At 43.0% G+C, this 18,534-nt stretch overlaps 1 protein-coding gene across 1 annotated transcript in view; it reads right to left on the reverse strand.

Annotated features, from left to right (window-relative positions):
- Nucleotides 1-391: 391 nt before the first annotated feature.
- Nucleotides 392-18,534, reverse strand: part of LOC139469866 (WD repeat and FYVE domain-containing protein 3-like) — an 88,839-nt gene continuing 70,696 nt past the window's right edge. The window contains exons 52-70 of the mRNA XM_071252181.1: nt 18,057-18,203; nt 16,963-17,046; nt 16,531-16,585; nt 15,401-15,520; nt 14,599-14,716; nt 13,701-13,807; nt 12,596-12,749; nt 12,347-12,438; nt 11,470-11,682; nt 10,879-11,023; nt 10,141-10,295; nt 8,750-8,842; nt 8,038-8,271; nt 7,598-7,720; nt 6,329-6,388; nt 4,936-5,728; nt 4,672-4,783; nt 3,888-4,085; nt 392-3,269 (exon numbers count right to left, since the gene is read on the reverse strand). Of these exons, the coding sequence (XP_071108282.1) occupies nt 3,143-3,269; nt 3,888-4,085; nt 4,672-4,783; nt 4,936-5,728; nt 6,329-6,388; nt 7,598-7,720; nt 8,038-8,271; nt 8,750-8,842; nt 10,141-10,295; nt 10,879-11,023; nt 11,470-11,682; nt 12,347-12,438; nt 12,596-12,749; nt 13,701-13,807; nt 14,599-14,716; nt 15,401-15,520; nt 16,531-16,585; nt 16,963-17,046; nt 18,057-18,203 (3,130 nt within the window). The 3' untranslated portion in view covers nt 392-3,142. The remainder of the gene's footprint in view (nt 3,270-3,887; nt 4,086-4,671; nt 4,784-4,935; nt 5,729-6,328; nt 6,389-7,597; nt 7,721-8,037; nt 8,272-8,749; nt 8,843-10,140; nt 10,296-10,878; nt 11,024-11,469; nt 11,683-12,346; nt 12,439-12,595; nt 12,750-13,700; nt 13,808-14,598; nt 14,717-15,400; nt 15,521-16,530; nt 16,586-16,962; nt 17,047-18,056; nt 18,204-18,534) is intronic.

An 18,534-nucleotide genomic window follows, 5' to 3' on the forward strand; every position in this document is an offset into this window, starting at 1 on the left:
CCCACAGGCAAGTGAAATGTTACCATTCTTCGGGGTACCACAGAACAATTTCCTTTCTTGTGCAAATCAATATCTGTGCCATTTTATGAATGTGATATTTTTTTCATATACTTTGATAAATAAAATATTATAAATCAAGTAACATTAGTAAATAAAGCAAATTTTAGGAGAAAAATAATAACAAACTGGTAGCCTACAACATGTTGGCAGCTTACAACACACACGCTGCTCCTATTATGGAAACGTAAATGTGGACCGTGGAATTCAGCCATGGAATGTCTCCTAGTATGCTTTATTGGGGTGGATCAATTCGTCATCAGCTATGCATACAGGGATATACCTCGGTGGTCTCAGAGAACTAGTCTACTGGAGTAAATGTTGGTCAAAATTAAACATCTTCCTGTTCAGACTTAGAACACAGAAACGTTTCTACTCAGTTTAACACTAATGCACTGAATGCAGTACTAAAACACATCTGAAAGTAGAAAATCAGGACTGTCTTTTCTTCAAACTAACAACACTGTATTCTAATTTGTCTGTCATGGGTATTTAGTTGAAAGCTGTAAAAAGATCCCTATCTCATATAATGTTAACACTAATATTCTAACAGACAAAACTTCAGACAGTTTCAGCAACTATGACTTCCTCCTCTTGAGGTCATAAACCCATTTGAAGTAGACATGAATCCTGTTTGGCTAACTCTTCACGTACATATTACACAGAAAAATTATGTTCTCTGCTATGAAATGAGCAGGGAGTTAACATTCATTGCATCAAGGTTTGTGAAAACATATTCAAAAATAAGTAATACAAGTCTCATGAAAACACAAACAAAATGTTTGAGTCAGTCTCTCACTCTGGTATAAATTCATTGCACAAAAAAACAACTGATCACTGCTAACATGACACACCCCTCAAGGAGGAGGAAGTGTTAGAAATTGCTGACAGTCTCTATCACTTGGCTGTAAATGTATTCTAATTCCAGCTATAAAGTCAAACAAAACATATTGACAAGGGAGCAACATGGAACTGTATCATACAATTGCTAACCATGTTCATACTCAATAGCACTATCTTCCTGACGAGCTGCTGGCTGTCTCAACATCATGCTGACGAATTCATGTCTGTCTCCTGTCTTGCTGATGAGCTGACTGTCTCACCATCATCCTGATGAGCTGATGACTGTCTCCCCATCAAGCTGATGAGCTGATGACTGTCTCACCATCAACTTGACGAGCTGATGACTCTCACAATCATCCTGACGAGCTGATGACTCTCACAATCATCCTGACGAGCTGATGACTCTCACAATCATCCTGACGAGCTGATGACTCTCACAATCATCCTGACGAGCTGATGACTCTCACAATCATGCTGATGACTGTCTCACGATCAACCTGATGAGCTGATGACTGTCTCACCATCGTGCTGAGCTGATGACTGTCTCACGATCAACCTGATGAGCTGATGACTGTCTCACCATCATGCTGATAAGCTGATGAGTGTCTCACCATCATCCTGATGAGCTGATGAGTGTCTCACCATCATCCTGACGAGCTGATGACTGTCTCACCATCATCCTGACGAGCTGATGACTGTCTCACCATCTAGACAATGAAGCAAGGTGTGGCTCACAAGCTTCATCATGAGTTGTATCACAGCTGCCAATACAGCTCCACATCATACTTCTTTTCTGTCGGACTAACACATGTAAACAGCTTCAAATTGCTCCACATCATACTTCTTTTCTGTCGGACTCAACACATGTAAACAGCTTCAAATTGCAGAAACAGTTACAATCTCAAACTGGTAGCTGTATTATGTAATGTCAACTTATCAACATTGATACAACAGTGATTATGGCAAGCTGCTGTTAACAAAACTACACTGTTAACCGTGGTGACAAGCAATGCAGATTCTGTAACAATTGGTAACACTGAGTGCTGTGTGTGTGAGAGATTCTGAGGCTGGACACAGATGCTGGACACAGATGCTGGACAACACAGAGCACAACAGGACTCCTACACCCTACACTGCAGACAGACAGCTTACAGCACTGCAAGCAAGATCTGTTCAAACTCTTGGAATTTCACTCCATCCAGAGATTCTGTGTTGGCAAATACCGAGGTAACTGTGCAATATCTTTGTAGTGTGAGGTATTGTCATGTGAAAGATCTTCCAGTGGTGGCTCTCCTAAAGGTGACTCGATTCTCCCTTGTATACAGATTGTTATCCTGTGTAAATGTTCTCCTGTGTTCATGTTGTTCTGTGTTAATCTTGTTCTCTGGTAATGTTGTTCTGCCATGTATCCAGATGATGCAAGTTAGTTCAGATGAGGTTCAAGACCTGACCGTCCCTTCAGGTCGTGACAGAGAACCAGCCTCACACATTCATACACAATGATATGCTTAGGCAAGTAGTAAAGTTTACGCATTAACTTATCTGGGACTTTTGACTTTCTATTCTTTGGATTGCATGTATTAAGATGTGACTACTTTCTCCACAACCATCATGTTCCATCCCTGTTGTCTTCAAAACAATCCAATGCAATAACAGCAACAAAATACCATAAGACATGTAACCAATACTGACAAACAGTACAGAGTGAGGGAGACTTCAAGCAACAGACACAGTAATTCAACAGAAACATAGCTCCCCTTCTGTCAACAGTGCCGAACCACGAGCACCCTCAGCGTGGTCCTTCCACAAAAGTCAGTCTGTTCAATTCACAGTAACAACTCCATGGAGATCAACATAACAAAAGCTGCAAATGCCATTATGGACCCTCTTCATATCAGGTTTCCAACAGGCCAAAATCAGGCTTCAAATATGACCCATAGCTTCAAATGTGCCTTCTTTAGGCTTGACGTCTGCCCCTGCAGGCTTGACGTCTGCCCCTACAGGCTTGACATCTGCCCCTTCAGGCTTGAAATAAGGTGTCCCTGGTGTAATGAGCCTCCAAAGACTATCTGCCTCATCTTGCCAGTGTACAAAACGAGGCACTCCAAGATGGCAAGGTATGACTGAACCTCTCCCTACCAACACATCACAACATTGGTACAGGTGAAGTCGCAGGTGGAACGTGTACTGTGGTCTACTGTTCACTGACACTAGTCTAATGCACTCTATGGAATGATGGTGTTCACGTCTTCTGGCTGGAGATGGCGTCGGCGGCCTGCTGGGCCCGGACTATGTTATAGCAGGCCTGACACACTCGTACCGGTCGCACAATGCGAAGACGCCGGATCTCCGTCTCATACCGGCTACATCTGAAAAGAGGAAAGAATTTTTGATAGGCATAACATTAGTCATGTTTGTAGGGAAGTGTCAATCAAACAAAATGACTGACCAATCAGAAAGTCACAAGTGATATACAGACTCCGCCGACTTTTATCAGTGTGATAGGATATTTGTAAGGTCAGCTTTCAGGACAATAGTTTGTTTTTTCAGAGCAATTACAAATAATATGTAGATAAAAAACTTGAGATGTTGGCTGGTCACTAATGGTGATGAAACAGCAATGTCTGTAGACATGTAACACATGTCATGTTATCAGAAGTATACACGTTAAAAAAAATGGCTGACATTCTAGCCTGTACATTTGGCGCCTCATTACCTCGGCTCTGGTGATAGGTCAGCGGGTCGTTTGACTACATACCGATATATGGTGTATTTCAAAGAGTAAATTTCAGTGTAGCAATTTTCGTCTGCAAGTGCTTGGGGACAATAAACTGATGTGCTCAAGTTCCGTCATATGGTTATTACGTACATATACATTGACATTTTCTGAAGACATTTTGAAAGTTTTACTACATATTGACTTGGAAAAATTCAAAACACCAATGTCATCACTATCTACAAATATTCTGCCATGACACATCACTGACCTTGAACAGAACACTTGTCCACAATTCCGACAATGGTGTCGCCGCTCGGAGAAGGAAAACTTGACAGAGCAGGAGAGACAGCTGTCCACTCCCTCATCCTTCATCCAGTGGTCAGCCACCACACGGCCAGGCTGGTCAGTCACTGTCCAGCTGAATATCCGTCCCTTGGCGTCACCCACATACACTGTCTTGTGGTCCCTGCAACACATACACACACACGCAGTTAAACACAGTTAGTCTAGGGGTAAAAGCGTTCACTCATCACACCAAAGACCCGGGTTTGATTCCCGACATGGGTACAAAATGTGAAGCCCATTTCAGGTATCTTGACGTCATATTTCTGAAATGTTACAACACAATGTATACCTGTGCTTATAAGTGTCTATATGTGTGTTTGTTCTTAATGCTGTTGTCAGCAATATTCCAGCCATATCATAGCAGCCTCTTAATAATCTAATCTGAACCAGCAAAACCAATGATTGATATTATGAGCAATGTCCAACATGGTTGGGGAACGATCATGCACAATCAACCAAGTCACCAAGCCTTGTATAACGTCTATCTTTATTCTATCTGTATGACAGGTGCCTGTAAATAATCAAGTATGGACGTGAAAGTTCAACTCAATTTGAAACAGAATATTTATTATCTAAAAGATGGTTACAACAAAATGTTTTTGTCGGAAAATGTAAGTTTAGCTAACTTGAAAATGGCAAATGAAGATTTCTTAGCCAAAACCTGGTAATAATAAGTGCCTGTTTGGTATCATGAAGGTTCGACTCACTTGGAAATGGCAATGGCTGTGACAGCAGCAGGGTCCTTGTTGTCCTTTCTCTCAAACGCTGTGTGCATCGTCAACTTGCTGCGGAACACCAGCTGACTCTGCCATTGGAAACCTGCCACGGAGGGAAGACCATTGAAAATACCAGTAAGACAAACAGCACTGAAATAACATGTAGACCTGAAAATACATCAACTTCATAACCCAAATACTTAAAGATAAAAGGACATGAGTGTATGACAATGTACTGTATGTGTCTTGTCTCACCTTCTCTCAGTGTGTTCTTGTTCTTAGGCTTATACTTCTTCAGCACCTCCTCCATCGATTTCTTCGAGTCTGCCACCTCACCCTCCTGAATCACCACAAAGTCGGAGCTGTTTGATCGAGACGAGTCCGACTCATGCCCCGACCCCTTCAAGTCAGGATGGCTCTTGCTACGACCATCGACACCAACACTGTTTTCCCCACTAGCTACGGCCGCCAGACACGGTTCCGACTGACTCGGCTGCTGGCTGTTCTGAGACGTCACCTTTTCCTCGTCACCTAGTTCGGTGAGAACATCTAGGGCAGTTTCTAGGGAATGTTCCCCTGACTTGATGCTCGAGCTGTCACACTCTCTACTCAAGTCATCTCCGTCACCATTTGTACTTGTGCCATCCTCGCCTCGGTACAAGTCACTCGTGCTACTCGTCGTACTCAGGTTGGACTCCAGTCTTTCGAACACATCCTTCTCTGTGTCACCCATGTTAGTTTGTTCTCGTTTCTTGTTATCACGGTTCTTCATCCTGTTCACATAGTGATGCTCACTGTCTGCAGATGAACCGAGTTCACATTCCTTTGCTGCCAAATAGTCAGGATCTTTAAAGTCTTTCAACAAGTCCACAGCTGATCGGGCATCGCTGTAGCTATCACAGGACTCACGGCGAGCTATTTTTGGAATTCCGATTGGTTGAGTATTAACAACAGGGGAGGTAACCACATCCTTCTTGCCTGTTTCAGGCTGGTCCTTGGATTTGGTCTTGGTTTCTATCGGCACTTGGACATACTCGACACTCCACATCTGAGATTAAACATAATATGTACATATAACTCCAACCATAAATCTCGTTATAAACATACAATGATCATTATTCCAAAAAAACTAAATGAGGTATTAGATGCTTACAAAATTTGAGTCCTAACAGCAGTCTGTCCCCAAACTCTTGCATCGACCAAACTCAACTAGGCATCATTTTCAGTAGATAATAATATGGATTATTACTAGTTGAGGTCACTATATATCAAACAGAATATTTCAAACTCGGACTCCAGACTATTGGTTAAGTCGCAGACTACTATATTCTACCATTCAACAACCTTTTTCCCTCTGCATTCAAGGGTAATGATCAACATCAAGCAAGCAATAGAAGACAACATTAATTACATTAGACATTGTCTCCATTCCACACAAGTCTGTGACTACAAGTACAGCATCTACACTGACAATTGACACCAAACGGTGAAAGCCTAGGCTCCATTTAAATTGATTCACAAATTGTCACAGGTATATTCAACATAAGTGATGAAATTAACAAAGCAGATTTGCTTCTCATAAGAAGGTTTGCTACAAAAACTGATAACTGTTTACAAGGTTTAGTAGTCCAAAGGACAGTTTCCTTACCCGGACAACTCCATCACTGCTTCCTGTCAGGATGACATTCTGTGAGTCCCATTCCATCATCTGAATGCAAACAATATATTACTGATGTTAAACAAGATGTTCTGATGTATTAGATTGTATCTGCTTGTGTAAGTTAGACAGTGAGTCGGGACTGTGTAAGTGCTGCTCTATAATGCTGCCAGAAAAGGCTCCTTCCACTGGCAACCTGAAAATATTTGAGTCTTGGCAAAGCAAACAAGTAGTTCATTTGCAGGGTCAGGTGAGATATGAGACAAGCATGGGTACTGGGGACCTATTCTGACCTAGATTTCTCATGTACTGGGGACCTATTCTGATCTGAATTTCTCATGTACTGGAGAACTATTCTGATCTTGATTTCCCATGTACAGCAGACCTATTCTGATCTTGATTCCCCATGGGAGACAAGCATGGATACTGGAGAACTATTCTGATCTTGATTTCCCATGAGAGACAAGCATGGGCGCTTGGGACCTATTCTGATCTTGATTTCCCATGGGAGACAAGCATGGATACTGCAGAACTATTCTGATCTTGATTTCCCATGAGAGACAAGCATGGGTACTGGAGAACTATTCTGATCTTGATTTCCCATGAGAGACAAGCATGGGTACTGGAGAACTATTCTGATCTTGATTTCCCATGAGAGACAAGCATGGGTACTGGAGAACTATTCTGATCTGGATTTACCATGAGAGACAAGCATGGATACATGAGAACTATTCTGATCTTGATTTCCCATTAGAGACAAGCATGGATACATGAGAACTATTCTGATCTTGATTCCCCATGAGAGACAAGCATGGATACATGAGAACTATTCTGATCTTGATTCCCAATGAGAGACAAGCCTGGATACATGAGAACTATTCTGATCTTGATTCCCCATGAGAGACAAGCATGGGTACTGGAGAACTATTCTGATCTTGATTTCCCATGAGCGACAAGCATGGTGCTTGGGACCTATTCTGATCTTGATTCCCAATGAGAGACAAGCATGGATACTGGAGAACTATTCTGATCTTGATTCCACATGGGAGACAAGCATGGGTACTGGAGAACTATTCTGATCTTGATTCCACATGGGAGACAAGTATGGGTACTGGAGAACTATTCTGACCTTGATTCCCCATGTACTAGGGACCCTTTCTGATATTTATACCCCATGGGAGACAAGCGCTGATACTGAGGACCTATTCTATCTTCAGGAGTGTGTGATACAGTAGCATGGTGGAGGTGAACTGTACTTGCCTGTGACATGGCCACACATAAGATCTGCTGGTTACGCCCTGTGGAGGTGTTGACACTAGCAATGCCCTCTCCGTTGGTGTTCCAGATGTGAAGGTAGGTGCCAGAACATGTAGCAATGTCGCCCTGTATGATACATAGCAAATGGGGTCAACTGAATGACAGACACGAACAGTCCTAACATTTTAATAAAGTCCGCATTAACAATTTCTTTTATAACAGAATTTAATGAAATAATGATGGGCAGGTATCAATTAATTTCATGTTTTGTGGTGATGCAGTCAGGCAGGTTTGGGTGAAAATATAACAATTAATTTATTATGGCCTTGAGTTGTATTCCTCCACCATCTTGTCAGAAGCAGTGGTAATTTACTGTCACTGATACAATGAAACCATCTGACGGTTCCTGGCTGGATATCAGATCAGGCAACAAAGCAACTCACTGTCAGATCATTGATGGCCACAGCAGCCACCGGCGCTACGTGACCTCTCAGCTGATGTACAAAGATCAGCCGGCTCATATCCCAGATGATACAGGTGCGATCACGTGATCCACTGATGATCACATTGTACGCAGGGGAAGCTGCTAGACATGTGACAGGCTCGGTATGGCCATACAGGGGGCGCTTCAGGAAAGCTTTCCGCTCTTTAGGAATGTACTCCCAGACGTTCACAACCTAGAGACAGATATGATGGGATGGGAATTACAATCTCTGATAGTGGAAACCTCCACTGGATGTATACATATATACACTTTAAAGAGCATTGCTAGGAATGTAAAGTAATAATTTAAGGCAATTAGGAATATCTGGGAAAATTCGACTGAAAAATTTAATCAATTGAAGAGAGATATTAACTGATGTTCACATCTGTCCACACCAGATGGTAATCATACATGACGCAGTGTGAGATCGGCTTCAATCGTTGGTCATAAATAGCGGGACTATACAGAAACTGATGTTCACATCTGTCCACACCAGATGGTAATCATACATGACGCAGTGTGAGATCGGCTTCAATCGTTGGTCATAAATAGCGGGACTATACAGAAACTGGTGTTCACATCTGTCCACACCAGATGGTAATCATACATGACGCAGTGTGAGATCGGCTTCAATCATTGGTCATAAATAGCAGGACTATACAGAAACTTACACAGCTGAATCCTCCTGTGATGAAGAGTTTGGAGTTGGGGCAAGCAGCACACAGTATCTCTCCGTTGTCCAGACACTCAAACACTGCCGAGGCCTGGCACAGACAAAACAGATCATCAACTCTTTAGTCCTTCATACGTTTTAGTGTCTCCTGCAGTCATATTGATGGCCGTGGTGTAAAATGATACTTACATACTTATGAGTTATAGACAAGTTGCCACTGACCCACACATGAAATTCCAGAAACAATCATGACATGACTTCAGCAGCGTTAGAAACAACAGTTTTAGACCACTAGTCCTTATAATGATAACATATAGCAAAACACTTAAAAAGGGCAAATTTCTACTAGTCCTTAGGATGCCTTAACTATGGGGCAGTTTGGCAAGGATTACAGGACGAGTGCCAACTTCTAACGCTGCTTCAACATATAAGAAGAGAGATCTTATGATGTGTGCGCACACCAAGAATTAGCTGCTCCTATTATATCCATTTGGAGAATGGAGAATGCATCAAGGTTATGCCAGGTCTTAAACTACTTGACTACGTTTCACCCTTTGTCTTTGAACAACATAAGAGGTGAGGTGAGGTGAGGTGAGGTGAGGTGAAATTGGGTTCAATGTTTTATCCCCATAATGCCGAGCGCCAGGCAGGGTGAATACAATTTGGATTTTTTAACGTCTTTTGGTATGACGCAGCCAGGGATCGAGCCGCCGACCTTCCGCTCTCCCTGAGGACACTCTACCACTAGCCCACGGATACGTTCCAAAGGAGAGACGGGAACACGCACTGCAATTTTCTTCAAGTATCCTCCGTACTTGGAGCAACCATGTTGGCTATATGACCTCCAGAATATTCTTAAAAAATAGCATGGAGTGAGTGAGTGAGCTGGGTTTAACGCTGCTTTTAACAGTATTCCAGTTATATCAGCTTATATATGTCAGCTTAATGTGGGAGGAAAGCCCGAAGTGATGCAGGTCTCAGATGTTTACCACTTCGGTGAAACCCACGAGCACAGGTATGGTGCTGACAAACCTAGAAACATAATCGGGGCGAACCGGTATTCGAACTCACAATCATAGGTTTCTGGCATGTCGACTGGGCCGGACCCGTGCCCCCGAAAATAACATGGAGAACCAAGAAGAGCCAGACATCAAATGGAAGTTGGAGGTTATGGTATTGGTTGCAATAACATGAAGTCCTATAATTCACTGAGGTTTTTATACATCTTTTTCAGGGCTACATGAAGTGTACATTCATAACTGACCATCAGCCAATGACAGATGTTGAAATAGAGAGGAACATGAAAATGCCCTGATGTTCATCTTAGAACATATAATGAAATCTTTGCTTATCCAGTCATTTCAGTGAGCAGGAAGCAAGTGTACCTACCCTATCAGATTCGTAGTTGCCGATACGGACACTGAGGTCTGAGTAGCCCCAGGCCAGGTACTTGTTGCAGCCTGGTGGGATGAGGACTTTGTTCTGCTCCACAGCCATCACATACTTCTCACTGTGGAAGATCTGACCCACAGCGCTCTTCAATTCTATAACATACAGTACATATATTGCACCGCACTCTTTGTCTCTATAATACACATTACATATTTTGCATGGCACTCTTCAGCTCTACAATATACAGCAGCAGTTCAAAATTTAACAAACCCCAAATTAACAACTGCCTTAAAGAAGCCTTTCCTGCTAATTATCACAAGTCTGTACTTGCTTTTCTTGAATTAAAGCACTTTTCAAGGGCTGTCAATGCATTTCAAGAACTTAACCCTCCATACCACCAAATTAGCAATTTCATTGAAGCATTATGGCAATGTATGTGTGAACTATGTGTGGGTTGGTCTGTGTATTGGGTGGGTTTATGGAGTGGGTAGGTCTGTGTATTGTGTGGGTCTGTGTATTGTGTGGGTCTGTGTAGTGGGTGGGTCTGTGTAGTGGGTGGGTCTGTGTATTGGGTAGGTCTGTGTAGTGGGTGGGTCTGTGTAGTGGGTGGGTCTGTGTAGTGGGTGGGTCTGTCTAGTGGGTGGGTCTGTGTATTGGGTGGGTCTGTGTAGTGGGTGGGTCTGTGTATTGGGTAGGTATGTGTATTGGGCTGATGTGGGTAGCCTGTGGACCTACCTTTGACAGGCTGCATGGAAGGTTTGAGATTGTCAACGTTGTGGAAGAAGAGTCTGTCCGCCGAGGTGCTGGTGTAGGAGCCCATGGGTAGGGGGTCCAGGGCACGGATGTTCAACTTCTTCTGGGGGTGGGGCCGCTTGAACAACTAAACACAACAGCATACATCTCATATACATAAAACATGTATGGGTAGAATTTCCTACAGCGCTGGTTCAAAGTTAGTAAATCAAGAGAAGGTGTTGACGGATGCTTGCATAGATAGGCTGTCACAGTCATATTCTGACGACTGATAAGTGGGAACTAACTGAAGAAGTTATTACAACTACAGAGTGAGTGAGTGAGTGAGAGAGTGAATATTGTTTGACACCACTTTCAACAATATTCCAGCAATATCACGGCAGGGGACACCAGAAATGGGCTTCACACATTGTACCCATGTGGGGAATCAAACCCTGGTCTTCGGTGGGACAAGTGGACGCTGTAACCACTAGGGTACCCCACCTCCCCACATACACTGATAAATCTGTGTACATGAAAGAAAATCATTTCCAGAGTAGCAGCTGCCTCTACAGAAGAAATCTCTCCACCAACCTGTTTCGGTATTTGCCCAAAGTTGTTTATGAAACCAATTGTGGCGTTCTTCTTAAGAGGATCATCAATGCTGTAGATGTCCACATTGCCTTCATAGAACAGATGGTGGAACACATTGACGGACTCCACGGCTGGTGGTCCTCGCTGCTTGCAGCCGAAGATCAGGTCGATCCATTCATGGAGGTGAGCGCTCACATAGTCACACTCAAGAGCCTGGCAATGGCAATGGAAGACATTAATCATCAATCATTTCATAACATTGTTTTGAGGGAACGAGTGAAGTGAAATGGGGTTTAGAGTCGCGTACAAAAGATTATTGCACTTATATAGCGACGTGTTTTGATCAAACACCTGGGCCCACTTGCACAAAGCGATCTTAGCGCTACGATCATCGTAACTCCCATACTTTAGCATAGGCTTACAATAGTCTTAGCGCTAAGATCGCTTTGTGAAAGAGGGCCCAGATGATCGAACAACGGACATTTCGCTCTACGGTCGGACGCTCTACCACTAGACCATGGAGCTGGTCGGGAACGAGTGAAAGATCTATTATGGTGGTTTGAAAATGTAGGTTTGTTTAAAATAATTTTTTTGAGATTGCAGGAAAAAGCAAAATCAACCCACTTCTCAATTACATTCTTTATTCACTGCTTACAAGATTATACCAAGGATGTTATTCAGTTTACAAACAAAACATTTTGCATAGAATAAAGTATTGGGGTCCTAACAGTCATCAACAGTTGCAAGTTCAACTCCATATATGGTTAAAGGTGATCTAGCAATGTGGGGAGTTGTGCAAGTGGCAGCAATAGTAAAGAGATCTCTGGGCATGAGCTATCACTGTGAGGAGCTTGGAGTTATCACTGCTGTGACATACCTCTCTGTGGGCTCGGATGAACTCTCTAGGGTCCCCTTTAGCCCAGGCCGGTAGTATGACATCACCAAGCTGGACCCCGCTCTGCTTACAACCTGCAACGTGAACACACAAGCTGTAGGAAACATAACACTCATGTTCTACATGTCCTCAGATGTGACTTCAATATTTGTTTGTGTTTATGGAGGTATGGACGTAAAAACCAACATTCCTACTGTGTAAATCTGCATTGCTAAGACATCATGTACCTACCTAGGTCAAAGTTGTTCTTGTTGATCAAGAAGTCCGGCAGGTAGAAGAACTCTGGAATAAGCTCTTTCACATCTGCCATGTTGTGTTTAGCTGCTGACAGCCAGTTCTCTCGGATGCTGTGAAACATTCTGTCAGCCAGGTCAAAGTGACCTCCCTTGAAATGAAATCAACAGATCATTATCTCACTGAAGACTACATCTAGATAAAGGGAGGCTGTACTCTAGGGCCTGGTGCCAGGCATATCATAAACTTGAAGTTCACAAAAATAGAATGGTGGTTATTGGTGACTAAAATGCTGAACATATTTCTAATCTTGATGAAATGATGAAGTACTCAATTTCAAAGATGGTTTTGGGGAATGAATGGCTGGATGGGTGGGTCTGTGGTCTGGGTGGGTTTATGGAGTGGGTGGGTCTGTGAAGTGGGTGGGTCTGTGTATTGGGTCAGTTTGGCTGTGTATTGGGTGGGTTTGGCTGTGTATTGGGTGGGTGGGTCTGTGTATTGGGTGGGGTTATGGAGTGGGTCTGTGTATTGGATGGGTTTTATGGAGTGGGTGGGTGGTTCTCTGTATTGGATGGGTGGGCCTGTGTATTGGGTGGGTGGGTCTGTGTATTGGGTGGGGTTATGGAGTGGGTCTGTGGAGTAGGTGGGTCTGTGGAATGGGGGGGGGGGGGGGTCTGTGGAGTGTGTGGGTGGAGTTTGGGGTCTGTGTAGTGGGTGGGGTTATGGAGTGGGTGGGTCTGTGGAGTAGGTGGAGGAGTCTGTGGAGTGGGTGGGTCTGTGGAGTAGGTGGAGGGGTCTGTGGAGTAGGTGGGTGGAGTTGGGGGTCTGTGGATTGGGTGGGGTTATGGAGTGGGTGGGTCTGTGGAGTAGGTAGAGGAGTCTGTGGAGTGGGTGGGTCTGTGGAGTAGGTGGGGTGGGTCTGTGGATTGGATGGTTGGATGGGTGGATGGGTTGATGTATGGATGGGTGGATGGGTGGATGTATGGATAGGGTGGAGCGGATGAGTGGGAGCTTGGTGTGGAGTAGGTGATTACAGACCCACGGGTTCAGATGCCAATCTAATCACAGGCTGAGATACTATGCCACAAGATTAGTCTCTGACCTGGAGTTTCAGGAAGTGCTGTGTGAAGGGTTCCATCCTGACTAGATAGGAGGCCACGATCATGGCTGACGAGTAGTGAGTGCCGTAGTGGTAGGGTGGGGTTTCACCTGCAAACATAAAACAGCGGCATCATTTCATGTCCCGATCAATGTTTCGACAGACAACACAAATGTGAGTGAGTGAGCAAATGGTGAAGTCATCAATATGCCAGCTTTATGACAGCAGTAAGCAAGTAATCAGTGATGGACAACATCATCAGGGTATGAAACCATTGGCCAGGTAATCTAACCACCTGATTCCCATGATAGCCCATGTTTGTATTTTATCACTTTATATAGTGATCCCCAACAATCATCTCAAGTGAGACATGGCATTCATCACTAGTGGACCCGTGAAGATGCGGGGTAGAATAGGTCTTCAGCAACCCATGCTTGCCTTAAAAGGCGACTATACTTGTCGTAAGAGGCGACTAACGGGATTGGGTGGTCAGGCTTGCTGACATGGTTTATGCAATGTCATTGATCCCAAATGCATGGATCGATGCTCATGATATTAATCACTGGATTGTCTGGTTCAGACTCAATAATTTACAGACCGCCGTCATATAGCTGGAATATTGCTGAGTTAAACAACAAACCAACCAACCAACTAACCATCACTAGCGATCGCTGATATTCTTATGTAATGGTCAGCTGACATTCATCACTAATGATCAGCTGACATCCGTCACTAGTGATCACCTGATATTAGTGACTACTGATCAGCTGACATTCGTCACTAGTGATCACCTGATATTCGTCACTACTGATCACCTGACATTCGTCACTAGTGATCAGCTGACATTCTTCACTACTGATCACCTGACATTTGTCACTAGCCATCTACCAGCTTCACCCACCTTGAGGATCATCCCACTCGTTGTATCTCTTCTCGAACTGTTTGAGTCTGTCTGGGGACTGGGCCCCCATAGGAGCCGACAGATCTCGGAATGTAGAAGCTTTGTACAGGTCCATCTCCTGTAGATGGAACCAGACAACACATAAATACCAGTCCACAAATGTGAACAAAAATCTGTGCAGTCATTTTCAAGTTATAGGTCACACACAAAAATGTCCTCTGAAGGATTATAGCAATGCGGTAGAAAGCAATAAGACAGCGCTTTGCAAACATCGGGCTGTACAACAATAACAAACACAGGGAATCACTATCAATGCAAAATTTAACACTCAAAAACAGAAATCACTATGTACGTCCACTTATGTAACACTTTCTAAACAAAAAGCAAGTCTTAACACTAACTGCTGGGAAATACGTAATTAACAAAGGCATATTCCCCCATTTCATGCAATAAAAAAAAGTTATTCACTTTCTTCATTACCGTATATCGCTGTGTATAAGGTGAGTTTTTCGTACCTAATATGAGGGGGTTAAGAAGGGGGGTCGTCTCATACATGGAGTCGAAGATCTCACATTTTTTTCCACTGGCGATGTGGAAAACAACGCAAGATGAACATATTTTTATTGCATATATAAGGTTTGTGTGCGCACTTGTCCAGGTCGCCTTATACACGGAGTATAGGATTTGGGGTTGATTTTGAAGGCATGTACAAGGGGGTCGTCTGATACGTGGGGTCGACTTTAACACAGTCATATACGGTATGTAAATGAACTAGAAGACTCCTCAATGGCTTTGCTCCTACCTCGGAATCATAGTCGTTGATAATCCAGGGAAACACAGGGTACTGCATAAGGTCGTTGTAGCATCTCCCCGCCAGGGTGTTCAGGTGCATAAGGTACTGGAAGTTGTTGATCTCACCCCGCTGTGGGCAGACACACAGGACTCATTATACTCAACCAGAGACACAACACAGGTCAAAAGCAAGGAGGAACGTCAAGGGTCCTTGTCTCCTAATTGTTAAACAATTTCATAATATTTCATTTCATTTTTAATACAATGCCATACAATGTTCTGCCAGTTGATGTCAGTGAGTGAGTGAGTTGGGTTTAACGACACTTTTAACATTATTCCAGTTATATCGCGTCGTGTCAGCTTAATGTGGGAGGAAAGCCCAAAGTGATGCAGGTCTCAGACTTTTACCACTTCGGTGAAACCCACAAGCACGGGTATGGTGCTGACAAACCTAGAAACATAATCGGGGTGAACCGGGATTCGAACCCACAATCATAGGTTTCTGGCGTGTCCAGGGGACGCAACTCTGCACAGCAAATTGCGCCGCCTTAGACGACTGGGACACCCGTGCCCCCCAGTTGATATGACATGCTTAGGGGGATCCTTAGATGATAATTTTATAGCCAAAAACATGCCCCCTTGATTAACAGTGAGGTGAATGGAACTTGGTCCTGGAGAGAGGAGTGTTTGTTATTCATTCATCTATGTCATTAGACAATCCATGGCACAGTAAATAACCACGTCTTGACCTAGTTTCATCACTCATGTTGGCCACATTCAAACAATAAACCATTACATATGTGTGGTTACATGACGGACTCAGCGAGGAGGTCTAGCTTTGGTTATATGGTGGCATATGTCCATGTTATAAACAGTTGTAGATAATATCGTTATAGCAAAATATGTTTGACAAATTTGTTTTTAAATATAACTATGTATACATGATTCAATTGTATATATATCAACTTATGGCTTAAATAATGCTGATGCAATGTTAAATGTTAACTAACTCACTCAAATGATGGACTGCAGTTAATTACTACTGCCAGTGGTATTGACTGTCAATCTGATAGGGAATTTAACAAAATATTAATGATGATGATGATGATGATTCCATTTGATATGACTATTGACACCTACCTCCCATCTCTGCGTCACAGACTTCTCCCCTATCAAGCTGCTGATGAGGCCACCACTGCAAGGAGGTTGACACATGAAAATACAGCCCTTAATGTGAGGTTAGGGCATGGCAAACATGTTTGCTTATTTGTTATCTAGAAAAGGCTTAAAACTGCTTAACTTAAACATTACCCTTCTTTCATATAGGTTCGACAATGATGACAGATTATTCAAAAGATACCATCAATTGTTTGATAGGCATTACTTAGAAGTTGACATATGACAAAGTAGACACAATAAAAGACAATAAAATTGAAACGTCGTCTTTACAGTATTAAAGAAGCTGTTATCCATAAATTGTGTCTAGTTTGAGATATCATTAAGTATGTTCAGAAGAGTCCTGAAACATTCAGTTTATCTCTGACAAGAGCAGTGAAACTCTACGTGACGTACCCCGATTCTACTTTAGCATTCTGCTTCTGTCCGGACACTGACTGTTGGGCATTGTCAGTGATCGCTGTGGCCACCGACAGAATTCTGAAATCATCATCCAGGTTTTAGTGAATACATGAAGTCAAATTTATGTAAAATCAACCATATGTTTCAATAACAATTCTGATATTACTTTGGAATGATCTTCTTTGGTTTGGTTTGTTTGTTTGTTGTTTACGTGTTTACACCCCACTCTGCAATATTCCAGCTATATGAAGGTGGTGTGTATGTAATCGAGCCTGGACCAGACAATCCAGTGATTGACATCATGAGCATCGATCCACGCAGTTGGGATACGATGACATGCATCAACCATGTCAGTGAGCCTGACCACCCAATCCCATTAGTCACCTCTTACGACAAGCATAGTCGCCTTTTACAGCAAGCATGGGATGCTGAAGACCTATTCCACCCCAGACCTTCACAGGTCGAATGATCTTGTAAGACATGATGGAAGAACTACTATATAACATCTTCTAACTGAATCTTTGGTGCAATCAGTGGGGTGAAAAAAAATAATTTAATTTAACGGTACCATGATGCAGGTTTGATTTGACATGTTTGCTAGGCCTGGACATGAGTGAAACATGTGGTCAAAGCTCCACACATTCATAAAATTCATCATCACTAATTTACTGTTTGTCAAAAACACAAGGTGGTGTTGAGAGTTCCGAAGTCACATCGTTGTAAATGCAATTAGTTCCCTGTCTGCACCCACAACTGATAACATGACTTGAGCGTTTTAACATGACAACCAATCAGAGACCTTGTATCACTAAGTAATGGATATTATAACACTATGTCAATTGAAAACATGGCTCTCATTGGTCAGCATTGTCTCGCTGTAGAATGCTTCATGTCACCGGTGCATTAACAATTTGCTCACCATGATATTTCAAGCATGTGAATAATTCACGAAATATAATCATAATGTAGTGGGAAAACAAGTGTAAATGGTTAGTTTTAGGCTCAAAATTGTAACTATTACACCCAAATCATAATGGTTGGAATCTCTGTAATATCAATGAATTGTCTGGGTTACAAGGTGCACTTACTTTGCATACACTTTGTTCCTGATCTTGCGAGGGAACGCCAGTAGATAGTTCCTGCCATCTGCAGAGAAAACCTCGATGGCAATGGGCTGGAGGAGGTAGCGGCGTTTGTGCACCTCTCGCACCTCATCATAGGCGAACTTGCTGCACCTGTTGAATCAGACACATGACATCAGATATTGACGACTATCTCATACTGACCAGGGTGTCATTGTACAAAACAACCGTAGCCCTACAACTCTCGTAGGTCTATGTTAAGGTATGGGAGTTACCATCCCCTTAGCCCTATGACTCTCGTAGGTCTATGTTAAGGTATGGGAGTTACCATCCCCTTAGCCCTACAACTCTCGCAGGTCTATGTTAAGGTATGGGAGTTACCATCCCCTTAGCCCTATGACTCTCGTAGGTCTATGTTAAGGTATGGGAGTTACCATCCCCTTAGCCCTACAACTCTCGCAGGTCTATGTTAAGGTATGGGAGT

The sequence above is a fragment of the Haliotis cracherodii genome, unplaced genomic scaffold, assembly GCF_022045235.1.
Source record: "Haliotis cracherodii isolate W230 unplaced genomic scaffold, xgHalCrac1.p SCAF_2, whole genome shotgun sequence".
In the NCBI taxonomy this organism is placed as follows: domain Eukaryota; kingdom Metazoa; phylum Mollusca; class Gastropoda; order Lepetellida; family Haliotidae; genus Haliotis; species Haliotis cracherodii.